General features: G+C 44.1%; 1 protein-coding gene across 4 annotated transcripts in view; it reads left to right on the forward strand.

Annotated features, from left to right (window-relative positions):
* FMN1 (formin 1) overlaps positions 1-26,755 on the forward strand; it is a 549,096-nt gene that overhangs the window by 301,159 nt on the left and 221,182 nt on the right. For 3 of the 4 annotated variants that reach the window (XM_077464743.1, XM_077464744.1, XM_077464746.1), the window contains 2 exons: positions 1,899-2,680; positions 6,281-6,440. In XM_077464743.1, coding sequence (XP_077320869.1) covers positions 1,899-2,680; positions 6,281-6,440 — 942 coding nt within the window. The remainder of the gene's footprint in view (positions 1-1,898; positions 2,681-6,280; positions 6,441-26,755) is intronic. The other variant, XM_077464745.1, reaches the window with a different exon arrangement.

Raw genomic sequence — 26,755 nt, forward strand, 5'->3', positions numbered from 1 at the left:
CGATTTATCATGATGGCAACATCGTTTGCACTCGCGGCCGAACATTCATTTCTCAAAATTGGTTTCGCCCGATTTTTCATATAGTGTATGGCCAGCATTAGATGTTACAAATTAAATGGATTACAGCTGTTTTAATCTGTATCAACTCTCATGGCACTTTAAATACCCTTTTCCCAAAGTAAATGCAACTTTCTGCAATTATAATTGGGAAATCACATTGAAAAATGTTCCCTAAGCTAGACTTTTATAGAGCAGCTTCAAGTGCGCTTCCAGTGGGCCATTCAATAGCAGCACATTTTCGTTGAGTTCAGTTAGGCAGTCAATTTAAAATGAATAGGCTGGCACGCATGTCAGCACTCCAAAATTTCAATCCTGCTGCAATTTTTCTAGACATATTGCAATGTACACCAAAGAAGTTTGAGTACAATGACCGCCAGGGCTGAGTCATAAAGTGCAATAATAACCGCCAGCATATCTGTCACTGAGTGAATTAGTAATCCTCACCATTGATGTCAGTGGACGCAGTAATAACCCCCAATATTGATGTCAATAGATGCAAAAATAACCCCCTCAACTGCTGTCTACTGCTAACTCTGCCAACCCCCCCCCCATATTGGTGATCATGGCAGAGAAAGTTAATCCATAAGAATGAACAGCTTTATGAGTAAGCCTTATTCTGAATACAGGGTCCATAAATCCACCATGTGCTGGACCCTAGGCCAGAAGATTAGTAAAATGTTGAAAAAAATTAAATACTGCTGACTTGTCTAGATTTGAGTTTAATGCAATTTTGTATGACAGCCTGTCTGACAGAAGCCAGCTGAACATCTGGCTTCTGTCGAAGGGGCATCCCAGAAAAACCTCTGCTGATCGGCATCTGATCAGCGCGGTCAGCCAACGGGTGTGAGCACTGACCAGTGTTATCTGGCTTTAGCAGATAGTACAGCGAGCTCCTCAGCTAGATTTTTGAAAAAAGAAAATTGGGTGATAGTTACTGTACTGATTTTAAGGCCTCTTGCACACTGAGTGTTAAGCTCCCCTGAATGGCAGGCAAAAAAATGCTTAAAAATATTTCCCAAGCATTATTTTTGGGGCATCAAACATTTGGGTATTCATTCCATTGGCCAGAGTATGAATTTATTCTGGCCATTTGAATGATTGCTCAAGTGCTAAACATGCAAAGCATCTAGGTGCGTCTAGTGGTTTTTTTTCTGCCCAAAAGCCCCTTTCCTAAACTCACAAATTATATTGTTTTTCTTTTTGGTCTCTATACGCTTCTCTTCTAATACAGAACATGTGTGCTTTGCCACATAGGCTAACATAAAGGAGTGTTTACAGCCATTTTTAAACTCTGCGTGCAGGAGGCCTTAAAGTTATCTAAAGTGTTTTTTTTTTTTTTTCTAAATAACAAAAATGGTATACTTGTCTGCTCTGTGCAGTGGTTTTGCACAGAGCAGCCCAGATCCTCTCAGGTTCCTTTTCGGGCGCTCCTGGCCCCTCCCTCCCTGTCGAGTGCCCCCACAGCAAGCAGCTTGATATGGGGGCACCCAAGCCAAACCACAGAGCCCATGTGTCCATTCAGACACAGAGCCCCAGTTTGGCCCTGCCCCCTCTCTCCCGATTGGCTAACTGACTTTGACAGCAGCGGCAGCCAATGGCACCACTGTTGTCTCAGCCAATCAGGAGGAAGAGTCCCGAACGTCCATGGCACTCATGTACATCGCTGGATAGAGAGGGAGCTCAGGTAAGTATTAGGTGGGCTGCTGCACACAAGGTTTTTTTTTTTATCTTAATGCATGGAATGCATTCTGCCTTTACAACTACTTTTAACATTGACGCAGCTAATTTTTATAGTTCAAATTATGTAATATGTATATATGTTTCCCTTTGGTCTACAGACACAATTTGAAGTGGAAATCTTCAATGTCCGTGGAGAGCAGGCTGTCCAGGTTACAAGGCTAGAAGAGACCATACAGAGCTTACGAGAGGACCTAGAGAATTGGTTGAATAAGGGAAAAGGTGAAAGCTGTGATGCCTGTGTTTCTACTGAAGATGAGAACCAGCCAAAAAACTTTCGTAGCGTTTACATTCAGACGGACAGGGACACTTTTCTGAAAGCCAGCGAGGAGGACAACAAAATTCAAAAGAGCAACCAAATAGTTCCTAAGAAGCTGAATATACCATTCCTGATTCAGAGCTTAGCGAGCCCCACGGAATCTCAGGAATCATCTCTGTGTGTGCCTCTCTCACCTACCTCTTTATCAAATTCTAGCAGAGTTCCTCCACCACCTCCTCCTCCTCTCCCTTCTTTTGGAGGTCCTACACCACCTCCACTGCCAGGTTTTGTGCCTCTACCGCCTCCTCTTCCACCTGGATCAGGGCCGCCTCCTCCTCCACCACCACCCCCTCTTCCAGGCTCTGGTCCTCCACCTCCTCCACCACTGCCAGGCACTGGTCCCCCACCTCCTCCACCACTGCCAGGCTCTGGTCCCCCTCCACCTCCACCACTGCCAGGCTCTGGTCCCCCTCCACCCCCAGGCTTTGTTCCACCACCTCCTGGTCCTGGCTCTTTCTTTGGGCTTTTGTTATCCAAGGAAGCCCCTCGCAAGCCCCCTGTGGAGCCTAAGTGTCCTATGAAGCCACTCTACTGGACTAGAATTCAGATCAAGACAAGTAACAGGTAATATACAGTAGAATGCTACACTAGTACTTCTGGTGGTGGATGTTTGTTAATGGCACCAAGTTAAATAAAAAGAAAAGTCCCTCCCCTTCCTCTTTCAATGGAAGAAAAAAACACGAATGAATAAATTACTTATTCATTCGTTTCTGGAGTACTGTACACATCGCAGCAGCTACAAGTAAAGTTTATAGTTCACACTAGTGCGATTTCTCCTTTAACTGCCATTGTGCTGCTATGCATCACAATGGAAATCTCCATATACTCTAGAGTGCCTGTTCATATCAATACAACATAGTGCAGTGCCATTTTTAAAAAGGTGCAGCACAGTGTGTTTTTGATCCCACAGACATCAGTGAAAATGTACAAAAATGCATGTGCATGCATTTTTTTTTTTCCAAATAAAGTTTATTAGGTATCATAAAATACAAGCAACGTATGTACGTATATCAAGATACAGAAATAGTAATTGGACATCTCAAGGGAAATGCAGCTCAACTTGTATCAATTACATGTGCATGCATTTTTAGCAAGGCTTTGTGTTTAATAACTAGTCTCCTCTGTCTAAAAAAACAAAACAAAAAAACAAAACAAATGTGAAAACACTTAAAAAAATAAAAAAAAAATAAAAAAAAAAATGCATGCACAAATGTACTACTAAAACGCACTGAAAACACAGCAGCACTAGTGTTAAACTAGTCTAATCTATTCTACACTACTCATTTACAGTCTATTTGATCTGTATGTTAAACTCTTCACCTCTCTTGTCCTGCACATTTAACTATTCATCTCCATCCTTCCATTTCATGTGACCTGTTCATTAAACATCTTTATCTCTTCCTCCGCCCAATTGTTTTCACCAGAACTTGCCGCACAAACACCCCCACCCCCCATGCGTCTTCGTCTACTGTCAGATTTGCAGGTCTGGAAACAGCATGGTGGGTGTTGCTGGGTATGTTGAAGAGAACTCAGCAAACATCTGTGAATGAATAAATCCAAAAACCTTGTGTATTACATCACGTCTGGGTTCAGGGTTGAGGGTGGCACAGTGGTGTAGTGGTTAGCACTTTCGCCTAGCAGTAAGAAGGGTCGCTGGTTCAAATCCCAACCATGACACTACCTGCCTGGAGTTTGCATGTTCTCCCTGTGCCTGCGTGGGTTTCCTCCGGGTACACCGGTTTCCTCCCACACTCCAAGACATGCAGGTAGGTTAATTGGCTTCTGTCCAAAATTGGCCCTAGTGAATGAATGGGGACTTTGTATTGTGGGCTCCTTGAGGGTAGGGACCGATGTGAGTGTGCAATGTACAGTGATGGGGACAATTGTAGACACTCAGGTTGAACTGGATGGACTGATGTCTTTATTCAACCTTACTATGTAATTTTCCAATGGCTGTTGATGGAGAAGCAGTTAACTAAGCATGAGGCGCATCATTGACCATTAGTGGAGGGTCTTTACATTGTACTATCACATAGGGGGCTATTGGTCCCCTGTGTCAGTGTGTCTCAACTCCAGTCCTCAAGGCGCACCAACAGGTCATGTTTTCAGGCTTCCCATTATTACAGGTGATTTGATCAGTTTCACTGTCTTAGTAATTACCACAGCCATTTCATCTGAGGGAAATCCTAAAAACATGACCTGTTGGGGCGCCTTGAGGACTGGCGTTGAGAAACGCTGCCCTATGTGATATCAGTAAAGATAAAGGTTTTAAAAATTCCCCAAAAATTGTTTAAAGTGGAAGTAAACCCATTAATTTAAACAGTTAAAAGAAAAAGTCATTACGGGAATGCTAACTGCACATTGGCTTTGCTCTCAGCCAAACTATCAAACCATCCAATGGCTGGTGTCGTAACGAATCACATGTGCAGCACCATAGCAGTTGAAGATTAAACAGAGGCAAAGATGACAGCTTCCTTGGCTGAAAACAATAGGGGAGTTTACTTCCACTTTAATCTTCCTGCCCTAAACACATACAGTACATGCAGTGCGTCTACCCATAATAACTAGTTGCACCACACATTATTTATCATTGCACACAAGAATGAGAGAAATAATTCTAGGGCCATCATACACGGTTAAAGAGGATGTATACTTCCATGTATTTGTACCTATAGGTAAGCCTATAATAAGGCTTACCTATAGGTACTGTAAATATCTCTTAAACGTTTGCTATTTAGGAGATCTTTACTGTATATGTGGACCCAGAAGGAAGACAGGCGAAGATGGATGCAGTCTTCAGCGGTGGCAACAAGGGCTTCATTTGCAGGTTTCACATAATGTGCTAGTATGTGATGCATACTAGCACATTATGCCTTTACTTTCTCAGGTCAAAAAAAAGTGCTTTACATCCTCTTTCGTTCCAAACAGGTCGCTTTTAAGACATTACCTATGAACAACTTTAGGTACAGAAATGTGTTGCTGTTTCACAGGATGACACAGTTTTAAGGCTTGACATGTTTGATATGAATATACTCTGAGCAATTTTTTGTAACTTTTGTGTATTTTTTTTTTTAACTGAAAATTTGTTTTATAAACACGAGCATTAATATATCATGTGACCTAAAAAAAAAAATGAAACTACCATGCCAGCACACCCACTTTCAGAAAATATTTCATGTTTGGGGGTTTGCGTAAGACCCCTTTCACACCGGGGCGCTTTTCAGGAGTTTTAGTGCTAAAAATGGCACCTCTCATGCCTCCCCAGTGCTTTCACACTGTGTTGGTGCACTTGCAGGATGGGAAAAAAAAAGTCCTGCTAGCGGCATCTTTGAGGCAGTGTATACACCGCTCCTAAAGCACCCTGCCAATTGAAATGAATTGTCAGCGCTGCCGAAGCGCCTGCAAAGTGATTTGGCAGTGCCGCAACATGGACACTTTTAACCCTTTCTTCAGCAGCTAGTGGGGGTGAAAACGCCGCTATAACAGCCTGAAATGTACACTTTAAAGCGGGGTTCCACCCTAAAGTGGAACCTCCGCTAATCGGAACCCTCCCCCCCTCCGGTGTCACAATTGGCACCTTACAGGGGGGAGGGGGGTGGAGATACCTGTCAAAGACAGGTATTTACACCCACTTCCGGGCATAGACTCCCGTGGGAGTCTGTCATATCCTGTCCTGCCGTGCTGTCTGCTGGGACACACACGGGTCCCAGTGACAGCGCGGAGAATTTCTATTGCGCTGCGCGACTCGCGCATGCGCAGTAGGGAACCGGGAAGTGAAGCCGATTCGCTTCACTTCCTGATTCCCTCACCTAGAATGGTGACGGCAGCAGCCGAGGGCCGAGCGATCAATCGGCCTCGGCTGCCGGCTTCGCTGGAACCCGGGACAGGTGAGTGTCCATTTATTAAAAGTCAGCAGCTGTAGTATTTTTATAGCTGCTGGCTTTTAATATTTATTTTTTTAGGTGGAATCCCTCTTTAACATTTATGAAATATTTAAGTGGTTAATATCAGCTCAGGTAAGATGAATCATTTTAAAAATTGGACTTTATAGATGCTTAAAACTAGGACTGCAGATTATGCTTAAAAATGATTGAATAAAATGATGAGTTATTGTATATAATATATTTTGTATCTGTCTATATATTTTTTTAACACTCTATTTAGTAGCCCAAAAACGAGCACGACGGGTTCCTTGTGGGATACACTAAGGGAGCCAGATATAGCAGACACCAAAGAATTTGAAGAGCTGTTTTGTAAAGCTAATGTTCAGCAGAAGAAAAAGCCTCTTTCAGAATCTTATGAAAAGAAAACAAAAGCAAAAAAGGTATGTCATCTTTTTTTTTTTTTTTTTTTTTTTTTTTCCAGAAAGCAAACCATTTTGTGCACTTAGTTTTTGTCTAGTAGAAACCTTCAATAAAACAATCACCCTGTATTTCCGAACAAATAAAACTTGATAAACAATTTAGTTTACCCAAAAAATATACTGCAGTAAGTATATTTTGTGCAAAATGGGACTTCTGGCATTTTATTATTAAAAAAAAAAAGAGCACTGCTACACTGATTTTAATGTGACCACAGCGGCGGAGGAAAGGATCCCCTGTAGCTGTTCACAGTGGAAGGGGTGAGTTGGTGGCAGTAGCTGCAACATGTTAACATGTTATACCCTAAGTACAGGTGGAACATGTTAACATGGTATACCCTGAATACTGGTGGAGCAGTGAACTTGGCCTATAAGACTTCCCAGCAGCCATTTTAGCTGTATTTTTTCATAATGCAATCACCTCCTTAAAGTGGTTCTAAAGGCATTAAGGATTTTTACCTTAATTCTCTGCATTAAGGTAAAAAAAAAGTTTATGCTCAGTTACCCATCCCCCCAAATACTTACCTGAGTCCAATCTCGATCCAGCGTTCTGCCCAAAAGCAGCATCACTGCTCTCTCTCCCACAGGCTCTGACACAGCAGTGGAAGCCATTGGCTCTTGCTGCTGTCAGTCGAATTTGGTGACCAGAGAGCATGGGGTTGGGAGCAAGCCTGCACGTTTGCCCTCATAGCAACTGGCTTGCTATGGGAGCAGACAGAAGAGTACCATTGCACAGAGTAGATGAGTAATACCATGTTTATTATTATTTTAAGAAAAAAATAACACTTTCTTTTTTATACATCATGGGACACAGAGTTGGGCTAATATTCATTACCGAATGGGTTATACGCCATCTCTAGGGGAATGGACACTGGTAGACAAAGTCTTAGGGAAGAAATGATCCTCTGTATAACCCCTCCCATACAGGAAGTACATCAGTTTTTTTACCGGTGTCTGCAAGGTGGATGAGCCCGTTTGTTTGAGCTCTCTGGGCTCCAGGTCTCTAGTCCCACAAACAGTTCTTAAATTAATCAAGGGATTGACCAATTGGATCCATTTGACACAGGCTATATATGCTTAGATAAATGGTGCCCGAGCCTCGCAAAGAAAACTCAAGATCCTGCAAGGTTTTGCCTGTAATGTGACCTCCGGACGCTGGACCCTGAAAAGTGGACACCACAGCGGTAAAGCATTCCTGTAGGGTGCTGTACAGATCCAAGGGAGTGGACTCTAAACATGAAAAGGATACCCGGTCCTTGAAGGTTCTTGGGTGACAGAAACCTGCCATGATGGGTGAAGATTGTGCTCTTAGTTTCTAAGCTGGATGGGTAAGTGAAACCCCTTTACCTATTGTGGGGTGTCCCAGTGATTGTAACAATCAGTCAAGCTAGCTAAATGCTGGACACCTGTGTGTGGTGACCATGTGAGGGAGTTTTGGGCTAGCTGTGGTTGTTTGCAAAGTGTACCTTTTTTTGCTTGTGTCTGGCATTTTTTACCTGTATGATGGTGCATGATTGTGTGCCATTTTTCCTCTTTTTTTTTTTTTTTGCCATGGCGCACGTGCATTCGCAAGAGCGCTGCTGTGCTCAGCAGTTTGGCGGCTATGGTGCTTGCATGCGCAGAACGTTCCATCGCACAGCCAACTTATTCAAGCTTTGTATGCCACGCATGCAGTGCTTCCAGAAGGCAGCTGTGAGACACAGAGCAGGTACTGAATCAGCCATTTTTCAGCGGTTCATTTCTTCTTACCCAGGTCATGTGAGTCACCAAGGTGCTTAGCAGGATTGTTGCATAGGGGCTTGGTGAACCCTATTAAAGGGCTCCCTTCTGAGGTGTGTTAACACTACACCCAGGTACTTTTTTTTTGTGGCTTGTCAATGTCTTCAAAAAAGAGGAGCAGGACTAACTACAAGGAAGGGCACACCTATATCGTCGGCAGCGCCTGATGAACCTAGTCATAGCCCTAGTGTTATATCCCCTGAAAGACCAGAGGCTTCCAGGCAATCTGAGCCATTGCGCCTATCTGGCATGGTGCCTACAGTCAACGATGCTGCTTCACCCTTTATCACCAAGGATGAACTGTCCTCGGGCCTAGCCAGGTTAAAGCACAGGATTGCTGGCATGATTGCCTCTATTCCATAGGGTGACAAGGCGTGGGACAGATCCCCCTTCTCTGAGCCTCCTAGATTGGAGCAGGCATGGCTTGAGGATGGGGAAGAGCTAAAAGCTCAGTATTCTGGCGGATGAGTCCACTCAAGTCAGCCTTGAGACCAGACCAATCTGGACAAGAAGCTATCTAGTTGGTGTCTGCCTCTCAGTCGCAGAGGCTTTTGAGCCAAAATCTTACCGAGATGGTTCATTCTTCCTTTAAGTTGGCTTTTGTAGACGTTACTGAGCCCCCCGGTCCTCTTTGGGGTCCCTGAGGTGTCTTCAGGCCGCACAGTTTTCCCCATACACCCACTGTTGGAACAAGCGGTGTATTCTGATTGGCAATATCCTGACAGGATTTTTGTTCCTCCTAAGACAGGGGTCTCAAACTAGTGGCCCTCCAGCTGTTGAAAAACTAAAAGTTCCGTCATGCTTGTAACTGTCAGTCTTGCAATGCCTCATGGGACTTGTAGTTTCACAACAGCTGGAGGGTCGCCAGTTTGAGACTCCTGTCCTAAGAGGTTTTCTTTTTCTATCTCATGAATGAAAAGTTCATTAAGAAGTGGAGCATGCCAACCGTAGATGCAGCAGTCTCTTCCTTGAACAAGAACTTGTCCGGTGGATAATGCACAGGGTTTGAAAGACCCTGTTGACAAGAAGCTGGAGTCATTATTAAAGGCTTCCTTTTCTTAGGCCAGTTCAACTATTCAGCCAGCTTTTTCAGCAATTGGTATCTGCCAGTCCATAAAGGATCAGGTCAGATGGCCTGACAGGCCAAACCTGGAGGATGATCTTGCTGAAAATAAGACAGATATTCCTCAAGCACTGTGTTTTGCTGTTGATGCCTTAAAGAATTCAATACAGCAGGTTTCTCGTTTGGCTCTCTTGTCTGTACATACGAGCAGACTTTTGTGGCTTAAGAACTGGTCAGCCGAGCCTCTTTGTAAGGAAGTTATTGTCAGGTTTCCACTTTCTTCGGGAGCATTTGATGATTTGGACAAATATATCCAAAATATTTCCGGAGGGAAGCCCTCTCTACTTCCTTTAAAGAGAAGCACCAGGTGCCTCCGCTTAAAACCTCAGTGACTGCTTCCTCAGGTGTCTCAGAACCCTGGTATCTTGGGACCAGTGGTGTCTACCCTAGTGAATGCTAGAAAAGCAGGGGGCAACTAATCCCCCCACCCCCCCCCCCCCATTAAGTCACCTATGTGTCCTTGGGACTTGAACTTGGTGCTGTCTGTGTTACAGAAACAACCATTTGAGCCCATCGAGGAAATTCCATTAGACTTGCTGCGGAGCAGGCTAGCCTTCCTGATGGCCATTGCCTCAGCTAGAAGGGTGTCAGAGTTGGTGGCCCTTTCGTGCAGGGAACCATACTTGATCCTTCACCATGTCAGGGTCATGTTATGACCTGTTCCATGCTTATGCCAGAAGTGCTGTCGGCCTTTCCTTCAAATCGGGACATTCTTTTTTCTCTCTGCCTCGTTCAGCGGAAGAGAGACTGCATTCCTTGGACATTGTCTGGGCAGTCGAGGTTTATTTGTCTAGATCTGCGGAGATCCGAGGATCAGACTCCTTTTTTTGTTTTACCAAAAGGACTCAAGAATGGGCAGGCAGCTTCCAAAGCTTCCATTGCCAATTGTATCCGTCAGTTGGTCATGCAGGCCTATGGTTTGAAACGTAAAGCTCCTCCCTTTAGGATGAGAGCTCATTCTACCAGGGGTGTAGGAACCTCCTGGGCTTTTCGCCATCAGGTATCTGTGGCTCAGATTTGTAAGGCTGCTACCTGGTCTTCAGTGCATACATTCACATAATCTATCATATCAAGTGGATGTTCGAGCAGCCGAGGCTTTGGCTTTTGGCCACAGTGTACTATGGGCTGTGGTATAAGGTCTGACGGCTATTGTTTGGCAGGGTGTCTCCCCTCAAGGTTTTTGCTCTGGGACGTCCCACTAGGTAATGAATTTTAGCCCAACTCTGTGTCCCATGATGTATGAAAAAGAAAATAGGATTTTTTCATCATACTTGCCTGTAAAATCCTTTTCTTTTGAGTACATCATGGAACACAGAGATCCCTTCCCTCTTTTGATGCTTTAGTTCTTGCTACAAAACTGATGTACTTCCTGTATGGGAGGAGTTATATAGGGGATTATTTCCTGTCTAAGACTGTCTACCAGTGTCCATTCACCTAGAGAGGGCGTATAACCCAGTAGGTAATGAATATTAGCCTAACTCTGTGTCCTATGATGTACTCAAAGAAAAGGATTTTACAGGTAAGCATGACGAAAAAAAATCCTTTTACAACCACTTTAACCACTTCCCGACGGCGCACGAAGATGTACATTGGCAGAATGGCACGGACAGGCAAATGGGCGTGCATGCAAGTCCCTCTCAATTTGCCGCTTTGCCATCGCGTGCTCGCCGTCGGACCCCCATGAGTCCGACCGCAGGTCCCACGAACTCTATCACTGCGGGGAAACCCGCGATCGTCTCACGGGGAGGAAGAACGGAGAGATGCTGATGTAAACAGCATCTCCCCCTTCTGCCTAGCAACAAGTGACACTAATCTCTGCTCCCTGTGATTGGAGCAGGGATCTGTAAAACACAGCCTCGCCCCCCACAGTTACACACCCCTAGGACACTTAACCCCTACACTGCCATCTCCCGGTTAACCCCTTCATTGCCAGTGTCATTTACATAGGAATCGGTGCATTTGCATAGAACTGATTGCTATATAAATGACAATGGTCCCAAAAATGTCCGATGTATCCTCAATAATGTCGCAGTCACAATAAAAATCGCTGGTCGCCACCATTACTAGTAAAAAATTTTTTTTATAAAAATGCCATAAAACTATCCCCTATTTTGTAAACGCTATAACTTTTGCGCCAACCAATCAAACGCTTATTGCGAATTTTTATTTGTATGTAAAAGAATATGTATCGGCCTAAACTGAGGAAAAAACGTTTTTTTTATATAATTTTTTACAGCAAAAATGAAATAAGAACGTGACGTCACACTTTTTTGTTTATAGCGCAAAAAATAAAAAACGCAGAGGTGAATCAATACAACCAAAGGAAAGCTCTATTTGTGGGAAAAAAGGACGTCAATTTTTTTGGGGAGCCACGTTGCACGACTGCACAATTGTCAGTTTAAGCGGTGCAATGCCAAATCGCAGAAAGTGCTCTGGTCTTAAGCCAGCAAAATGGTCCGGGGCTTAAGTGGTTAAACATAAGAAATTTTTATTTTGTTGCAGCTTCTCATTTCTTAGATGTGATGGCTGCATTAGTTTACTTTCGTAGGCTTTTTTTTGCTCCATTTCACCTAGTGATCCTGTCAGTAAGTCTTTTTAACGGACCGAGCTGTCCCGCAAAAATGGCAGTTGGAGGGTTAAGACCAACCATTTACCGCTGACACGAGTGCTTGCAATAGTCAGATTTTATTAATTTATGTAAAACCTTTATCCCAAAATGGGGAAAAAAAAAGCTGTTGCTGTAATTGCTCAAAGTGTTGGCTGCTTTTCTGGTTTAATTTATGTAAAAGACAAGGAAAGAGAAATGTCACCACCAACGAAGGCTGGCCATAGAGGGTTCAAATGGCTGAGATTCGTACTGTGTATGGGCAGGCTGAATGTACAAAGTTGATTGATCATCTGCTATAACCCCTAGCAATAATCACGGTCTTCAGGCAGAGATGCCATCACCTGCCACAGTCTATGGCCTGCTTAAGTGTAGTCGTTTATTAGCTCAAAAAAAACAAAGATCATATGCACTCAGGATGTACTGCAAAAAGCAGCAAGTTATGCAATTCCAGGTTAGAAAAAGGGTCAGGAATGCCCCAAACATGTTGCCACACCTTCTCCGATATCACATCATTTGGGTGCCCTGTTTACACCCTGACTATCTCTCTATGGTCTACATTGGGCCTTCTGGCTCCTGGCAAAAGGCTATCTGCACGTGGAAGTGCCTGGGCTGGGAAAAATTTGCCATCTAGTGAAAATGCATTACATGCTACTTTTTGGATCACATACTGTGAATGCATATTATCTTTGTTTTTTATGTGAGCTAATAAAACTACTTCACTTAGTTGGTGGTGCTGTTTCTCTTCCCTTGTCTTTCACATACATGTGAGTCTGCAATTGGAGGTCATCCCAATCCTGCCACCTGGAAAGAATCTGCAGACACTGGCGGTGTTCATACTTTATTTTCATGGAGGAATATAGACTTTTGAATTATGGACTTGTATAGGATCATCTCCCTCATCTCTGGTCACATTCGTATGTGCTTTAGTTGAATTGTGAGCCTTCTGGTGTTTTTTGCCCGTATTTGCTCTGGGGTGTTGTGCGTTTTTATATGTGCATAAATGTTTCTGTTCTGGTTTAATTTATTAGTGAAGTCCATCTAAATTTGCTAGGTAATTGAACACTACCCTCTCCTCAAGTTGCTCTCCCACGGTGTGTCTGTTGCTCCTTCATGTAGCATTTACACACCCTATAGGCAAGAAGTATGTCGCAGCTTAAAAAACCTGCTGCCCTTTTTATTGCTCATACATCTCAAACGTCATCAGTTATTAGCAGGTATGTCTTGTATGATAGAGATATTGATCTATTTCCTCAATCTCAGTTTCTGCTTTACTACGATAGTGGTTTGTCTTCCTGATAAATTGACTTGCCAGATCAGGTGTCTGTCAACATGTTAGAGACCACCTAACTGGCATATTTTAGAATAAATAAACATATGTACATACACACCCGGACACAGGCAAACAGAAGCTGTATTAACAGCCTAATGTACCTCTTCCCACTCCCATCAGGCCTCAGTTTTTTTTTTTTGCTTCCGTCTGAGAATGGATGTCCTCTCTCCTGAGAAAAGTAAAACCTTTTTTGCTGTTTCTTCTAGCAAGTTTCTTCATGTAAGGGGCTCATTTTGCAGCTTACCAGATCAGCTGATTCTCAGCTTTGCAACTGAAGCCCACTCAGAGGGCTATCCTGTAATGTGTCCTTGGGTACTCAACTTGCCTAGCCACTTGCGAGTCAGCCACAAAGCACTTTATAGATCCAAGGCCACAGTGCGCCCGTCTGGTGAAACCCTGTATGTGAAGGTAATGTGCCAACTGGAGGGGCAAAGTTTAATTCAGCATGTTCTGAGTCCTGCCTCTCCATCTCCATGTGTGCCTTTGGCAACCATAGGATCTCTCAAAAACACTCAGCTGCAGCAAGTTAGGTCTTTACCTTTTGTGTTCTAAGTGCTTGCTGTTGGGCTTACTTGCCTTTTCTTTTTTTTTCACCTAAAGGATTACCTTTCGGGGGGCGTGGCTTGCCGGCTGAGGAAGATGGCAGCTTAATTCTTCATCTCCGTCGGACCACGGCCTATTCCTTCATCTTTCATTGAAGAGAGGTGAATTTTAGCCATCTACACATGGGGACTTCATCCCGCGGCACATCGGGTTCCCGTTCCCCCGAGAGGACCAGATAACCGTGCTGCCTATAACATCCCAGAGATGTTGCGCACACAGAGGCACAATATGGCGCGATGGTACCTCACACACAGCACGGAACAACGACAACATCGTTCTCTCCCCCACTGATCAACGCTCCGTGCAGACATTCCCGACTTCCAACCCTCCATCGCAACAGATGAGTTTAGCGGACCTTCGGGCAGTTGCGACCGATATAAAGGACACCCTAACGGCGGCAATATCTGACCTACGCCAGGAACTACAAGAGATAGCAGGAAGAGTACACGCGGTGGAGAAAACGACAGATCGCCATCAAACGGCCTTGAAAGACCTGGACCGTAAGACCACCACTCATAGCCTTTACCTCAGAGACCTCCAACGACATGTCGAGGACCTCGACAATCGGGGTAGGAGACACAATCTGAGGGTCCATGGATTGCCTGAAACTGTGGGGAGCGAAAACCTAACACAGACAATCACAGCCATCTTAATAATCTGTTGGAAAGGCCCCCGCAAGCATCACTAGTCATGGAACGTATTCACAGAGCGCTCAGGCCCAGGGGACGGAACAACGATCCGCCCAGGGATGTCATATGCTGCCTTGTGGACTATGCCTTAAAAGAAGAAATACTGCAGAGGGCCAGAGTGAAAGACGCCATCACCCATGAGGGACAGCCCATCCACATACTTCAGGACTTGTCAGCCATCACCCTGAAAAACCGCAGGGACCTGCGCCCGCTCCTGGACATACTCAGACGGAAAGGCATACCTTACAAATGGAAGTTTCCGTTCGGACTCCAGGCAACCCACAATGCTCGCACTGCCATACTGAGGATTCCGGAGGAGTTAGACAACTTCTGCCATACTCTTGACATACCGTTTGTCGATCTTCCTACCTGGTATGCGGATTTCGCCCGCTACAACACTCCGCAACGCGACAGGGAAGAACTGATGGAAGTTACAGATGTCTCCTCCAGACGCCGTCGCTCCCCTTCACCAATTCTGAGTGGCAGAGGCTTGGCTCAGCACCGACCACATCACCGCAGCTCTCCTACTGGTCCGACCCTGCGACGTGTGCGCAGGGACTGCTAACCGATGGACCAGTGTTATTCCCCGGAAACAGGAGTGACATAGGTCTGTCTCCCCCCGGTCCACGGCGGACTTGTGTTTTCAGTTCTAACTGTTCATTCGGTGGTTGTTCAGATTAATCAATTTCATATCTTGATCTTGGAGAGGTCTGTTTCTCCCTTTTACTACACGTTCCTATGCCTGCTGACAGGTATTATCTCCCAGCAGTGAGATAGCCTTCCATAGGGGGGGTCTACCGCTTGATATTCGAAAGCTGTCAAACTCATATTCGGATCCCTCAGAGGCACAATGTTGCATCTATTCTGTTGCTGCTGTTTCCAATGCTGACCTGGTAGAAACACCGCCGAACCAGACTTCTATTGTCTACGCTCCGATGGATTGGTCGTAGCAGCTTCAGTCTGCATGATTGACTCGGTCGCCCGGAAGCGTATGCTATCACTACGATCGGAATCGTATGACCACAGGGTTATTCGATCAGAAGAATGCGCTTCCGTGAGTATGGTCTGGACTGAGCAACCGTATGGAATGGGGACTCCAGACATAGGGCTGTACTTCAGAAGGAGTGATAGCATCTAGAGTTAATTTGTATTATGGTTGAACCCATTCTTTCTCCTCCCCTCCAATCTAATTGTCGGGATCTACTCACTTTGCCAGGGTCACTGGTTGTCACTTTACTTTTGTATATCTACCGTATATACTCGAGTATAGGCCGACCCGAATATAAGCCGAGGCCCCCAATTTACCCCCAAAAAAACTGGCAAACTTATTGACTCGTGTATAAGCCGAGGGTGAGACATGCCTGTCCATCCCTGTGTGTGTGTCCGTCCATCCCTGTGTGTCCGTCCATCCCTGTGTGTCCGTCCATCCCTGTGTGTCCGTCCATCCATCCCTGTGTGTGTGTGTGTCCATCCATCCATCCATCCCTGTGTGTGTGTGTCTCCATCCATCCATCCATCCATCCCTGTGTGTGTGTGTCTCCATCCATCCATCCATCCATCCATCCCTGTGTGTGTCTCCATCCGTGTGTGTGTGTGTGTGTGTGTGTGTGTGTGTGTGTGTGTCCAGCCTACCTTTGTCCCGAGCCTCCGTCCCGTGCCTTGCCTCCTTGCCTCCGTCCCGTGCCGTGCCTTGCCTCCTTGCATCCGTCCCGTGTCGTGCCTTGCCTTGCCCCCGTCCCGTCCCGTGCCGTGCCGTCCCGTGCCCTCTTCGTCGGCGGCCATTGTAAAGTTCAAAAGCTGCGCCGCCGCCTTCGCCTGTGATAGGCGGAACACTGAATTTCCCAGCAGCCTGTGTTCCGCCTATCACAGACGTCGTATCATCCTCGTCCGTAGTACGAGGATGATACGATGTCCGTGATAGGCGGAACACAGGCTGCTGGGAAATTCAGTGTTCCGCCTATCACAGGCGGAGGCGGAGAAGGAGGCGCGGCTTTCAAATTGTAGTATGTCCGCCGTCTGTCTGCTCGATACGCTGATCGAGCAGTCAGACGGCGATGACTCGAGTATAAGCCGAGGGGGGCACTTTCAGCCTCAAAAAAGAGGCTGAAAATCTCGGCTTATACTCGAGTATATACGGTATGCCCCGTCTCATGTGGACTTGATACAAGGTATTATCCGAGGGGACGCTTTCACTCTTTCTAACAGGAGATCGAAAGATGTCTGTTTGTGATTCCGGCAGTCTAGTGACTTACCGTCCTGGCATGGGGGTAGATTTTGAATAGTAGTCAGTACTACAACTAACTCCCCTGTTATCCTATTTGGTAAATTGTTGTGTTTTCTTTTGGGTACACCAGTTACTAAGCATTAGTTGTTCAAAGATTGGGTTCCATCTTAGTCATAGCCCAGTCCTCAGATTATGGGAGACCCGTTATGCACCATCCTTTATATGAGTCACCATGAAGGAACTATTACCCCACTCAGTTTTATCTCACAGATCGCTCACATGTGCACCCTCTCTTCATACTTGTAGAGCCCCATGACTTCCACTACCGTGCCTCTATTACATCTATAGGTCGCAGGTCTGGCGGCAGATCTTTGATACTTTCCTCAAGGTACTCCCACCACCCACACGGTGGACTGACATGAATTGATTAACTGCAAAAATCTACATCCCTCGTGCAGTTCAACCGACTCATACCGACTAATTGTAAATATTTCAGAGGGGCCGTAGGCGTGCCCTCGCAGTCGGTGCTTGTTTGATCGTCCCTTCTTTTCACCTTTTCCTCTTTTTTCAACACCCTTCCCCTCCCTACCCCTATATTCTGCCTTCTTATTTCTACCTCCGACGCTCTTCCTTCCGTTGACTCCATACCCCGGATCTATCCCCAGACTCAGTTAGCTCTAGGCATGCCTCCTCCTTTAGCTTACTGACTCGTTTAATGCCGCATTCCAGCATGCCCAAACTCACCTTCACGTCGCTTAATGCACGGGGTCTAAATTTGCCTGAAAAAAACGAGGCAATTACTACTACAGATGCAAAAATCTCGACCTGACATCCTATTCATTCAAGAAACGCATTTCAGGACGAACGCGGTTCCGAAACTACAATCCCGATACTTCCAGGTGGCTTTTCATGCCACGAATTTAGAGGCTAAATCAAAGGGGGTTTCTATACTTCTAGCCAAACATTGCACATTCCTACTCCAAGACAAACTGGTAGACCCCGGAGGTAGATACCTCTTCCTGAAAGGGAAAATAGGATGTACCACATACACTATGACTAACATATATGCACCTAATTCCCGACAAGTCTCCTTCTTCCGAAATGTTAGCCAAGCTTTGATCCCTTTTGCTGAGGGGACCCTAATTCTTGGGGGTGACTTTAATGCCCCGCTAAACCCACTACTTGACACATCGACTGGGAAATCGGCTATTCCCTATGCTGCACTTCGCTCCATCAAGAATCAATTGCACAACCTCATGTTGCATGATTCTTGGCGGACCCTCCACCCCGCTACCAAGGATTACACATTCTTCTCCCCCCCCACATAATAAATACTCCCGTGTTAAAAAGTGCAGCAGGCCACTGATGGCATTCTGCACCCACTAGGTTGCTAGAATTTGCCCTTATTTTGGCAACCAGAGCAAGTATATTTCAGGTTCCCTTTGTCCAAGTCTCTCAGCTCCTACGGCAGAATCAGGGTTTGGTGTGGGGCAATTACATATGTCACAAGCCAAGGAAAACTTTGTTGTTTGGACTGTTTCTCTCTGTGTAATGAATACTCGGAGCTGGTTATATTCATTGTGGCTAGACCACCCATTTTTACTTGTGCTTTGGAATAGACAGTCCCGTTTTAAAAATTATTTGGCCATTGGTAGTAAAATCTTTCTAATCCAGATGTTTGGCACCCTTACTGAACATCCTCATTGTGCATAGGAAAGAAAATGTTGCAAATTGACAGCAGATATTTATAGATTAGGTAAAAAGATTTCTTCCTCCATGTGTAAGCAAATTAATCATATACAAATTGACAAGTATTTTAACAGTTGAATAGTTGGCTCATATAATTTGGGTTGATTCAAGATTTTGGTGGGCCAAATGCATGCATCTTGTGAGTGGACATTCTCTCCTCACAGAAAAACAGATTGCACAGTTGACTTTGATAGCTGCTAAAGTCCTCAGCGCTCTCAATTCCAGCCCTCAAGGCGCACCAACAGGTCATGTTTTCAGGCTTTTCATTATTTTGCACATGGGATTTGATCAGTTTCACTGCCTTGGTGATTACCACAGCTGTTCCATCTGAGGGAAATCCTGAAAACATGACCTGTTGGTGCGCCTTGGGGACTAGAATTGAGAAAAACTGGTTTCTATACACTGGAAACAAACTTATAGCCTAGCAACTAAATGCATACTGGGCTTCCACTACTGAGATTCACAAAATATTTTAATCTATATTATCAGAGACACAAGTATTTGGCTCTTACACCTGTGCAGGCACTGTGCCATATACCAATCGCAAGGGTGTTTGTTGAGATACAGGTAGGCAAAATCACACAACTGAGGACCCAGTAGATCCAGCAAGACCAGGAAATTGCCTAAATTCCTTGTTTGATATCAAGCTGACACCTGTTCAGCTGGGCCCAAGGGAAACTTCATATTTTATCCTATGGCGCTGCATAGCTAGAATGCTTCCTTTTTCCTAATACTCAGAGAACACCCTTTACTTTTTGATTGGATTTTTGGTTGGTTAAAGATTACACAGGTCAACTGCTTGCAGTTGTTGGTATTTGTACATGTGCGCACACACACCTATTTTTTATCTCCAGGTTTCAAAAGAGATACACAATTCATCTTAGAATGACCTATTCATAGAAATGTGATGGCTCGTTTGTAAGGTCTGTGCACATTTGTATAACCCGTAGCAAGCAATAAACCATATTTCGATATCTTTGTTGCTGTAACCTTCAAGGAAATTTGTCGTGGGAGAAATGCATAGTATGCCACTGTTGGCCTCTTCTGAAAATGCTAGCTGGCTTGCCCTAATGCTGATCCTTTTGCATCATTACTTTGGGGTTGATTTACTAAAGGCAAATCCACTTTGCACTGCAAGTGCACTAGGAAGTGCAGTCGCTGTAGATCTGAGGGGAAGATCTGAAATGAGGGGACAATCTGCTAATTTCTATTATACAATCATGTACAAGCAAAAATGCTGTTTATTTTCCTTGCATGTCCCCCTCAGATCTGCAGCGATTGCACTTTAGTGCAAAGTGGATTTGCCTTTAGTAAATAAACCCCTTTGTGTCTCTGAAACACAAGACAAGTTGAGATATCTGATTTGGTATAAGTGTAACAGAAAATCAGCTTAACAGCCAGACAAAAACCTTTTTTAGAATAGATCACAAACCGCAGAATATTGGTTAATGCACTTTGTTCTGCATTTAAAACCAGTTGTGGTTAAAGCATGGTGCGTAGACTAGACTGAACAGTAAATTAGAGAAGTAATAATAAAGTGAGAGGTTTTGCATGTGTGTTCTTGCACTGTGAATACACTACTTATGATGGGTGTATTCTGTAAGCATCGCTGTTGTGGTATGCGAGTACATTTGCCGAGCTCTTATAGCTAAATCACGCTTCTAGGTTGAAGTTATTGGGGTACAATGGCTTTGTCTATCTCTAGAGTCAGATTTTGTCTTGCATTGATCTGTGTTGGTACTGTCGGAGGATCATTGCTCTGTCCTTTTCTCTCTGGAATTGCGTCCAGACTAAACGATTGAAGTTTGGAAAAAAAGTGCTTAATACGGTTTTCTCTTGGGGGGGTAGTAATGGATGACTATTGTTTGCCAGTAAAAAAGTATCTGCAACTTTTAAGTTCAGCTTTAGGAAAAAAGCACACTATGTTGTGCCATATGGATACAGCAGCATAATGTGCTAACATTTTCAGTAGCCAGGGTTCTTTCTCTTTAAATGAAGTATTCAACTGCATTTAGAAGAAGCGTCTTCAAATCCTGTGAAGCCAGTGATGGCTCTGTCTCGAGTTATTGCAGAGATGGAGCAGCTGTTGGGACATGTGACTGTTTGTGCCAAGAGATGGACTTGTGCTGTGTGTATGCTTTCCTGTTGCCTATGATGATCTCAGAGGCTACGAAGTGATAGAGTACACTGCGCATGTGCAGCCAAAAAGAACAGGACAACTCCCTCCCATTGCACTGGTAAAGGAGGAACTTGATTTTATTTTTCCTTTTAAAATCTGTCCCAGAGTGCTAGTGCTCCTGTTCCTAAGCTATAGAGGAGCATGTAGGCTGTGACACTATATATTGTCATGGCCATAAAGTGGAAAAACAGCCAGCCATTTAAATTTGGTGCCATTTTTATCTGCAGACTGACACAAGTCTGTTAGATCAGGCACTACTGCACAGTCTCACTTTGTTACTTCATTGTGCACCCTTTACTTTCTTTTAGACACATTTCTCTTGGTTGGCACCAGCACCTCCCCACTACTACAATATGGCACAGTGATCTTTAAATGCCTACCCAGCACAGAAGGCCTCGCCCTCACCACAACTATGAAGTTCATGGGTAATCCTCTGCACCTTAGATGGTGAATCACAAGCACAGATGGCCTCACCAGCTCATGCTCTGCACATGGCTCTGGGGAAGGGGGGAATTTAGGGGCTTGGTGCCCAACAAAATTACTCGGTGGCTAATATAATGAACAATAAACACACTCCACCGGATGAGGGAAATGCCAGAGTTATGCAACCACCTCCGATTTTGCCACTGAAATTTTTTTTTTGATGTGCCAAAGTAATCTAGCGGTGTAGAGAAGGCCGACAGTTTTAGCAGATTCATCCTGCTAAGATTTTCTAAAATTCATATGTGCAGAAATATTCGATCCAGTAGAAGAAGCAAAGTCTCACACCACAGATGCAACCAAACTAGAGCAGCAGTTAAACAATCCCGTGGGATCTAAATACAATCAACAATTGAGCAATCGTTCTTATTAGACCTGTAAGCCAGAACAGTACATTTTTAAGCATTAACTCCAGTCTGTGCAGTGATGTAGGCTGTTGCAGGCACTTCTACGTTTTAGTCGTGTTACTTGGAGCCATGCATTATTGCAGTGTGGCATGTGTCCGGCAATGCAAGATGGCTGCTTGACGGTATCCGGGACCAGCAGTAGGCAGTGACATTGCGCAACCTTCGTTCCTAAGTAGTAGGAGTTCGCAACTCGGATGTTTGTAACTTGGGGACTGCCTGTACCTATAAATAAGTGTGCAAAAATCGTCAAATACAATAGTTAATTCTTGTGAAAAAATATCATGCATCAATAAATATATGAAGAGCCAAATTATGAATTTCTCCTTCAAAAATGTAAAAATACAAATTGTAAAATCTTTTATTGAAGTATATGTCCAAAAATAAATATATAAAATAATGTATAAAAGTTAGGCTGGCCATACACCATACAATTTTCTTATTCAATTTTCTTTAGCTTTACCTTCAACTGTGTAGTGCAAGGGCCTGCCTGATTGCATACGAATGGAAAGTGTTTTAGGTTTAACCTCCTATTATTGTATAGTTTTGGTAAATCTAAAGTAAAGCTGTACAAGAAAATTGTATAATGTATGGCCAGGCTAAATCAACCAAAAGTGCAAAATTGCACAGCTGTGATGACCCTCGATTTCCCCAATGTCTTCAACTCTGAGAAACCATTGCAATAGAGTAGGTTCAACAATTTCCACAGGGCCGGTGGGGCAGTATTGACCAGTTGTCTCACCACAGATTTCTTATGGGTGGATGATGGTATCTCATTGTGATGCAGTAAATAAAAGGTGTGAATGAAAGTGTCCTATATACATTTTTACATTTTTGCGTTATCCTTTGTACCCCAGTCCCAAAAGTGCTGGGCAGGACCAAATTACGTGTAGCACAGGGTCTTGCAAAGACCTTCTCAGTACACTCACTCTTGGAGCTGTTTGCATGTCCTAAACATTTAGCACAGCAATATCTCAATGAGGAGAGCTTCCTGCAAAAATGCATGATCCCTGTGGTGGCCCATGCCCTCTCTTGTCTTGAAAGGATACCAACAGTGCTTGTAAAAGGATAATCCTGTGTTTAAGGGCCCAGCAGATGAGCTTTAAAAAAACTTTTTTTATGTTTGTTTCTTCTCTCAATGGGCCCTGCCATGGCATCCTCGGGTTGCTTCCATGTCAGCCAACCACGCCCTTGCTGCTGGGACTATACGCATAGCCCAAGGTCCAACTTCATCTTGATGGCTCTTCCATTCACCATCAACTATAGCAGTGTTTTTTGTCTTGTGGCTCACCAAAAATCTAAAAACGTTCACAGCACACCTGAAAAGGTTTAACAGTTTTTGTGATGAAGAACTTTTTTATTTTTACATATATATTTAATTTTCAATTTAATGTAAATGGATGTGCCTGCTTTCAAGAGCAAATCAGATTGAAGCGATTTGTAATCTTTGTACTTGCGCTTGCTTTTCATTCAGGTTTCTCTTTCAGAGTTCATGATTAAATATTTTTCCATGGCTAAACAATTAAAAAACTATATAAGTATCAAAGTTGTAATGTAATGGTCTCTATTATAATATAATTAGAGCGATCGAGTTCTCCCGAGATCTCACACAAGTCTCGCTTTAAGAGAGGAACCAAAGAATGACAGAGATTGTATTTTTACGTTTTTTTTTTTTTTTTTTTTTTTTTTTTACTTTTGCAACATTGATTTACCATTACATTTTTCGATATGTTCAAGGTTTCAAAATGCTAGCAATTTTTTTTAACATTTTTCAAAACTCCCAGAACATACCTGCAAATCTCACATGGCACAGAGTTTGAGAATCACCAAATTAGAGCTTTACCTGTGGCCTTACACTACTGTTTGAATGGCTTGACAGATGCACGTTGCCGAATCTCCAGGACAAGCCTATGTTCTGTCCAAATGAAAAGGATTCTTTGGCTCAAATGCAGGTCAACAAACTCCATGCCCATCTGCCCCATGAAGGAGAACTCTTTGGTCCCGGTTTAGATAATCATCGCAGGAGTTAAAGCACAGTCTCTTTTCCCAGGAAAAAAAAGCTTACTCTTCCACAGGTAGACCTTCTACTCCTGAAACTAGGAAAAGTTCTTTCATCCCTCTCAAAGCTCCAGTTTTAAATCTACATCTAGAACAAACATTCTTTAAAAGTCTTGTTCCCACAAGCTAGCTAAGTCTGGCATTAAGCCCTCTTCTTAATGATGGGGAGTCCTGACTTAAGAGTGGAGGGACATCTATTGGCCTGCTGGTCCCAGGAAATCTCAGATGTTTTGGTGCAGATTTTGGTGCTACAGTTTCAGACTTTGTCCCCTCCACTTTTTGTGTTCCCAAATTTTTCCTCTCTCCCCACAAGGATGGGGTGGGTCTATTTATAACTGTTCATCTCCTAGGGGGTCACTACGCCAATCATCGATATTTTCAGGGTTTCTACTCAAACCTATTTAGTTCCTAAGTCACTTAAGAGTGTGGCCCATTTTGGAATTTTTTTAATGACACTCAACTTATTCTGTGGGTTCAAAAGTTTCACATGGTCAGGTCAGTCATTGCCTCCCTCGTTCGGGGGGATTTTCTTGTTCTAATGGCTATCCAGGATGCTTACTTGCACATTTTCTGATTTCCTCCTCATCAATGCTTTCAGCGGTTTCCAATGGGTAGTTGGCATTACCAATTACTCGTCCCCTCAAGTTGTGGGTTACCTAGACAAATTCCTGCTAAATGATTGGTCCGCCCTATATCTATCAGCCAGTAGACAGTGCAGACGCTGCAGATATTCAGTTGGATCCTCGACCTTTGGATGTCATTGCTAGAACTGACTTACCGCTTAGAGTACCAGGCCTTAAGTTTGGATAATGCCCTGTCTAAAATCTTTCTGCCCCAGGACAAGCTTCTGTCCTTTCTTTCTGATGCCCATTCAGTTTGATCATCAATCCTCGATTTGTGCCTGCATGAGTTCCCGGGGACTGATGGTAGCCACCTTTTTTTGAGACAGTGCTGTTTGCCCCTGGGGTTTCAATCCAGAATGTTGCAACTCAGCATTTGGGCAGCATGAGACAAATGGACTTGGTCCTTGGACTCCATTGTATGCATCTGACCTACAAGGCCAGACTATTCTGCCTTGGTGTATTTCTAACCTGGGGTTGGAGTCAGGGAAACCCTTTCCTCAAAGTTATTCAAAGTTCTCATAACAGATACCAGCCTGTTGTGCTGGGGCGGAGTCCTGGATGCAAGCGACTTAGTTGTCAAAAACCCATCTTCCAATAGGCATCTTGGAACTTAGGGCAATTCAGCTACGCTTTTCACACTGAACCGTTCAGTTGCGAGGTCACTCAACGAAATTCTAGTAGGACAATGCCACAGCTGTGTCCTAGATCAGCCATTAACCACTTCCGTCCAAGGTACATCCAGGGACGGCCTTGACTTTGCGGGGGTATATCTGAATAATGCCTGCAGCTACAGACATCATTCAAATATCTTCTGTTAGTGCCGGCGATTCCCTACACCATAAGAATGATCATAGCGGCTGTTCCACCGCTTGATCGTTCTTACAGGCGGCATGAGGGGACGTCCCACTGCCCTCCGGTGCTTCTACCGACTCACCGCTTCCACTTGTGAGTCATAGACAGGATCCGTCGGATGGTGATCATAGAGATTTCCTGCTGACCAGATGGTAGCCGGAGTCTCTATGATCGTTCAGAGGCCGGGCGCGATGTTATGACATCACACCCGGACTCTGCATTCAAACGAATCGCAGTGCCTCGGCTGGGAAGCCGAGATCGTGTTTGTTTTTTTTTGTTTTTTTTATTTCAGGCTTCCCAGCCTAGAAGTGAGATGTGGGGTCTTATTGACCCCATATCTCACTATAAAGAGGACCGATCATGCCTTATGCCTATTACAAGGGATGTGTACATTCCTTGTAATAGGAATAAAAGTGATCAATTTTTTTTTTTTTTTTTTAATAAAATTAACAATAACAATTTTTTTAAAGCTCACCTGTCCCCATGTGCTCGCACGCAGAAGCAAACACATACGTAAGTCCCGCTCACATATGAAAACGGTGTTCAAACCACACGTGAGGTATTGCCGCAAGCGCTGGAGCGAGAGCAATAATTCTAGACCTCCTCTGTAACTCAAAATATGTAACCAGTAAAAAAAAAAAATTGAAAGCGACTCCTATGTACCGAAGTTTGCTGCCATTCCACAAGTGTGTGCAATTTTTGAAGCGTGACATGTTGGGTATCTATTTACTCCGCGTAACTTCATCTTTCACATTATGCAAAAAAATTGGGCTAACTTTAATTTTTTATTTTTTATTTTTTTGTATGAAACTTTTTCCCAAAAATAACGTGTTCGAAAAATTGCTGTGCAAATACTGTGCGAGATAAAGTTGCAATGACCGCCATTGTATTCTCTAGGGTCTTTGCTAAAAAAAAACATATAATGTTTGTGGGTTCTATGTAATTTTCTAGCAAAAAAAATATTAATTTTACATTTCGGGCGGCACAGTGGTGTAGTGGTTAGCACTCTCACCTAGCAGTAAGAAGGGTCGCTGGTTCAAATCCCCACCACGACACTACCTGCCTGGAGTTTGCATGTTCTCCCTGTGCCTGCGTGGGTTTCCTCTGGGTACTCCGGTTTCCTCCCACAATCAAAAGACATGCAGGTAGGTTAATTGGCTTCTGTCCAAAATTGGCCCTAGTATATGAATGGGGACCTTGGATTGTGGGCACCTTGAGGGTAGGGACCAATGTGAGTGTGCAATGTACAGGGATAGGGTCTATTGTAGACACCTCACTCAGGTTGAACTGGATGGACTGGTGTCTTTATTCAACCTTACTAACTATGAAACTATGAAACTATGTAGGAGAGAAGTGTCAGAATTGGCTAAGAAAGCACGAGAAGTCTTGCTGCTGTAAAGAAATCAAACCTAATACTCTCCTGAGCAGAACTGCATGTTCAATCCCTGGAGTGAAATGGAAAATGATCAGGTGGACCTTGGGGGGAGGGGGGGGGGGGGCTGCTGTACTCGGTTCTTCTGGCATTCTTGCAATGAATTGTATAAGTTTGTCACCAGGTCCAGGACAAGTAAACACTGA

The sequence above is a fragment of the Lithobates pipiens genome, unplaced genomic scaffold (genome assembly GCF_037356315.1).
Source record: "Lithobates pipiens isolate NorthernLeopardFrog02 unplaced genomic scaffold, aLitPip1_a1.2 Scaffold_30, whole genome shotgun sequence".
In the NCBI taxonomy this organism is placed as follows: Eukaryota; Metazoa; Chordata; class Amphibia; order Anura; family Ranidae; genus Lithobates; species Lithobates pipiens.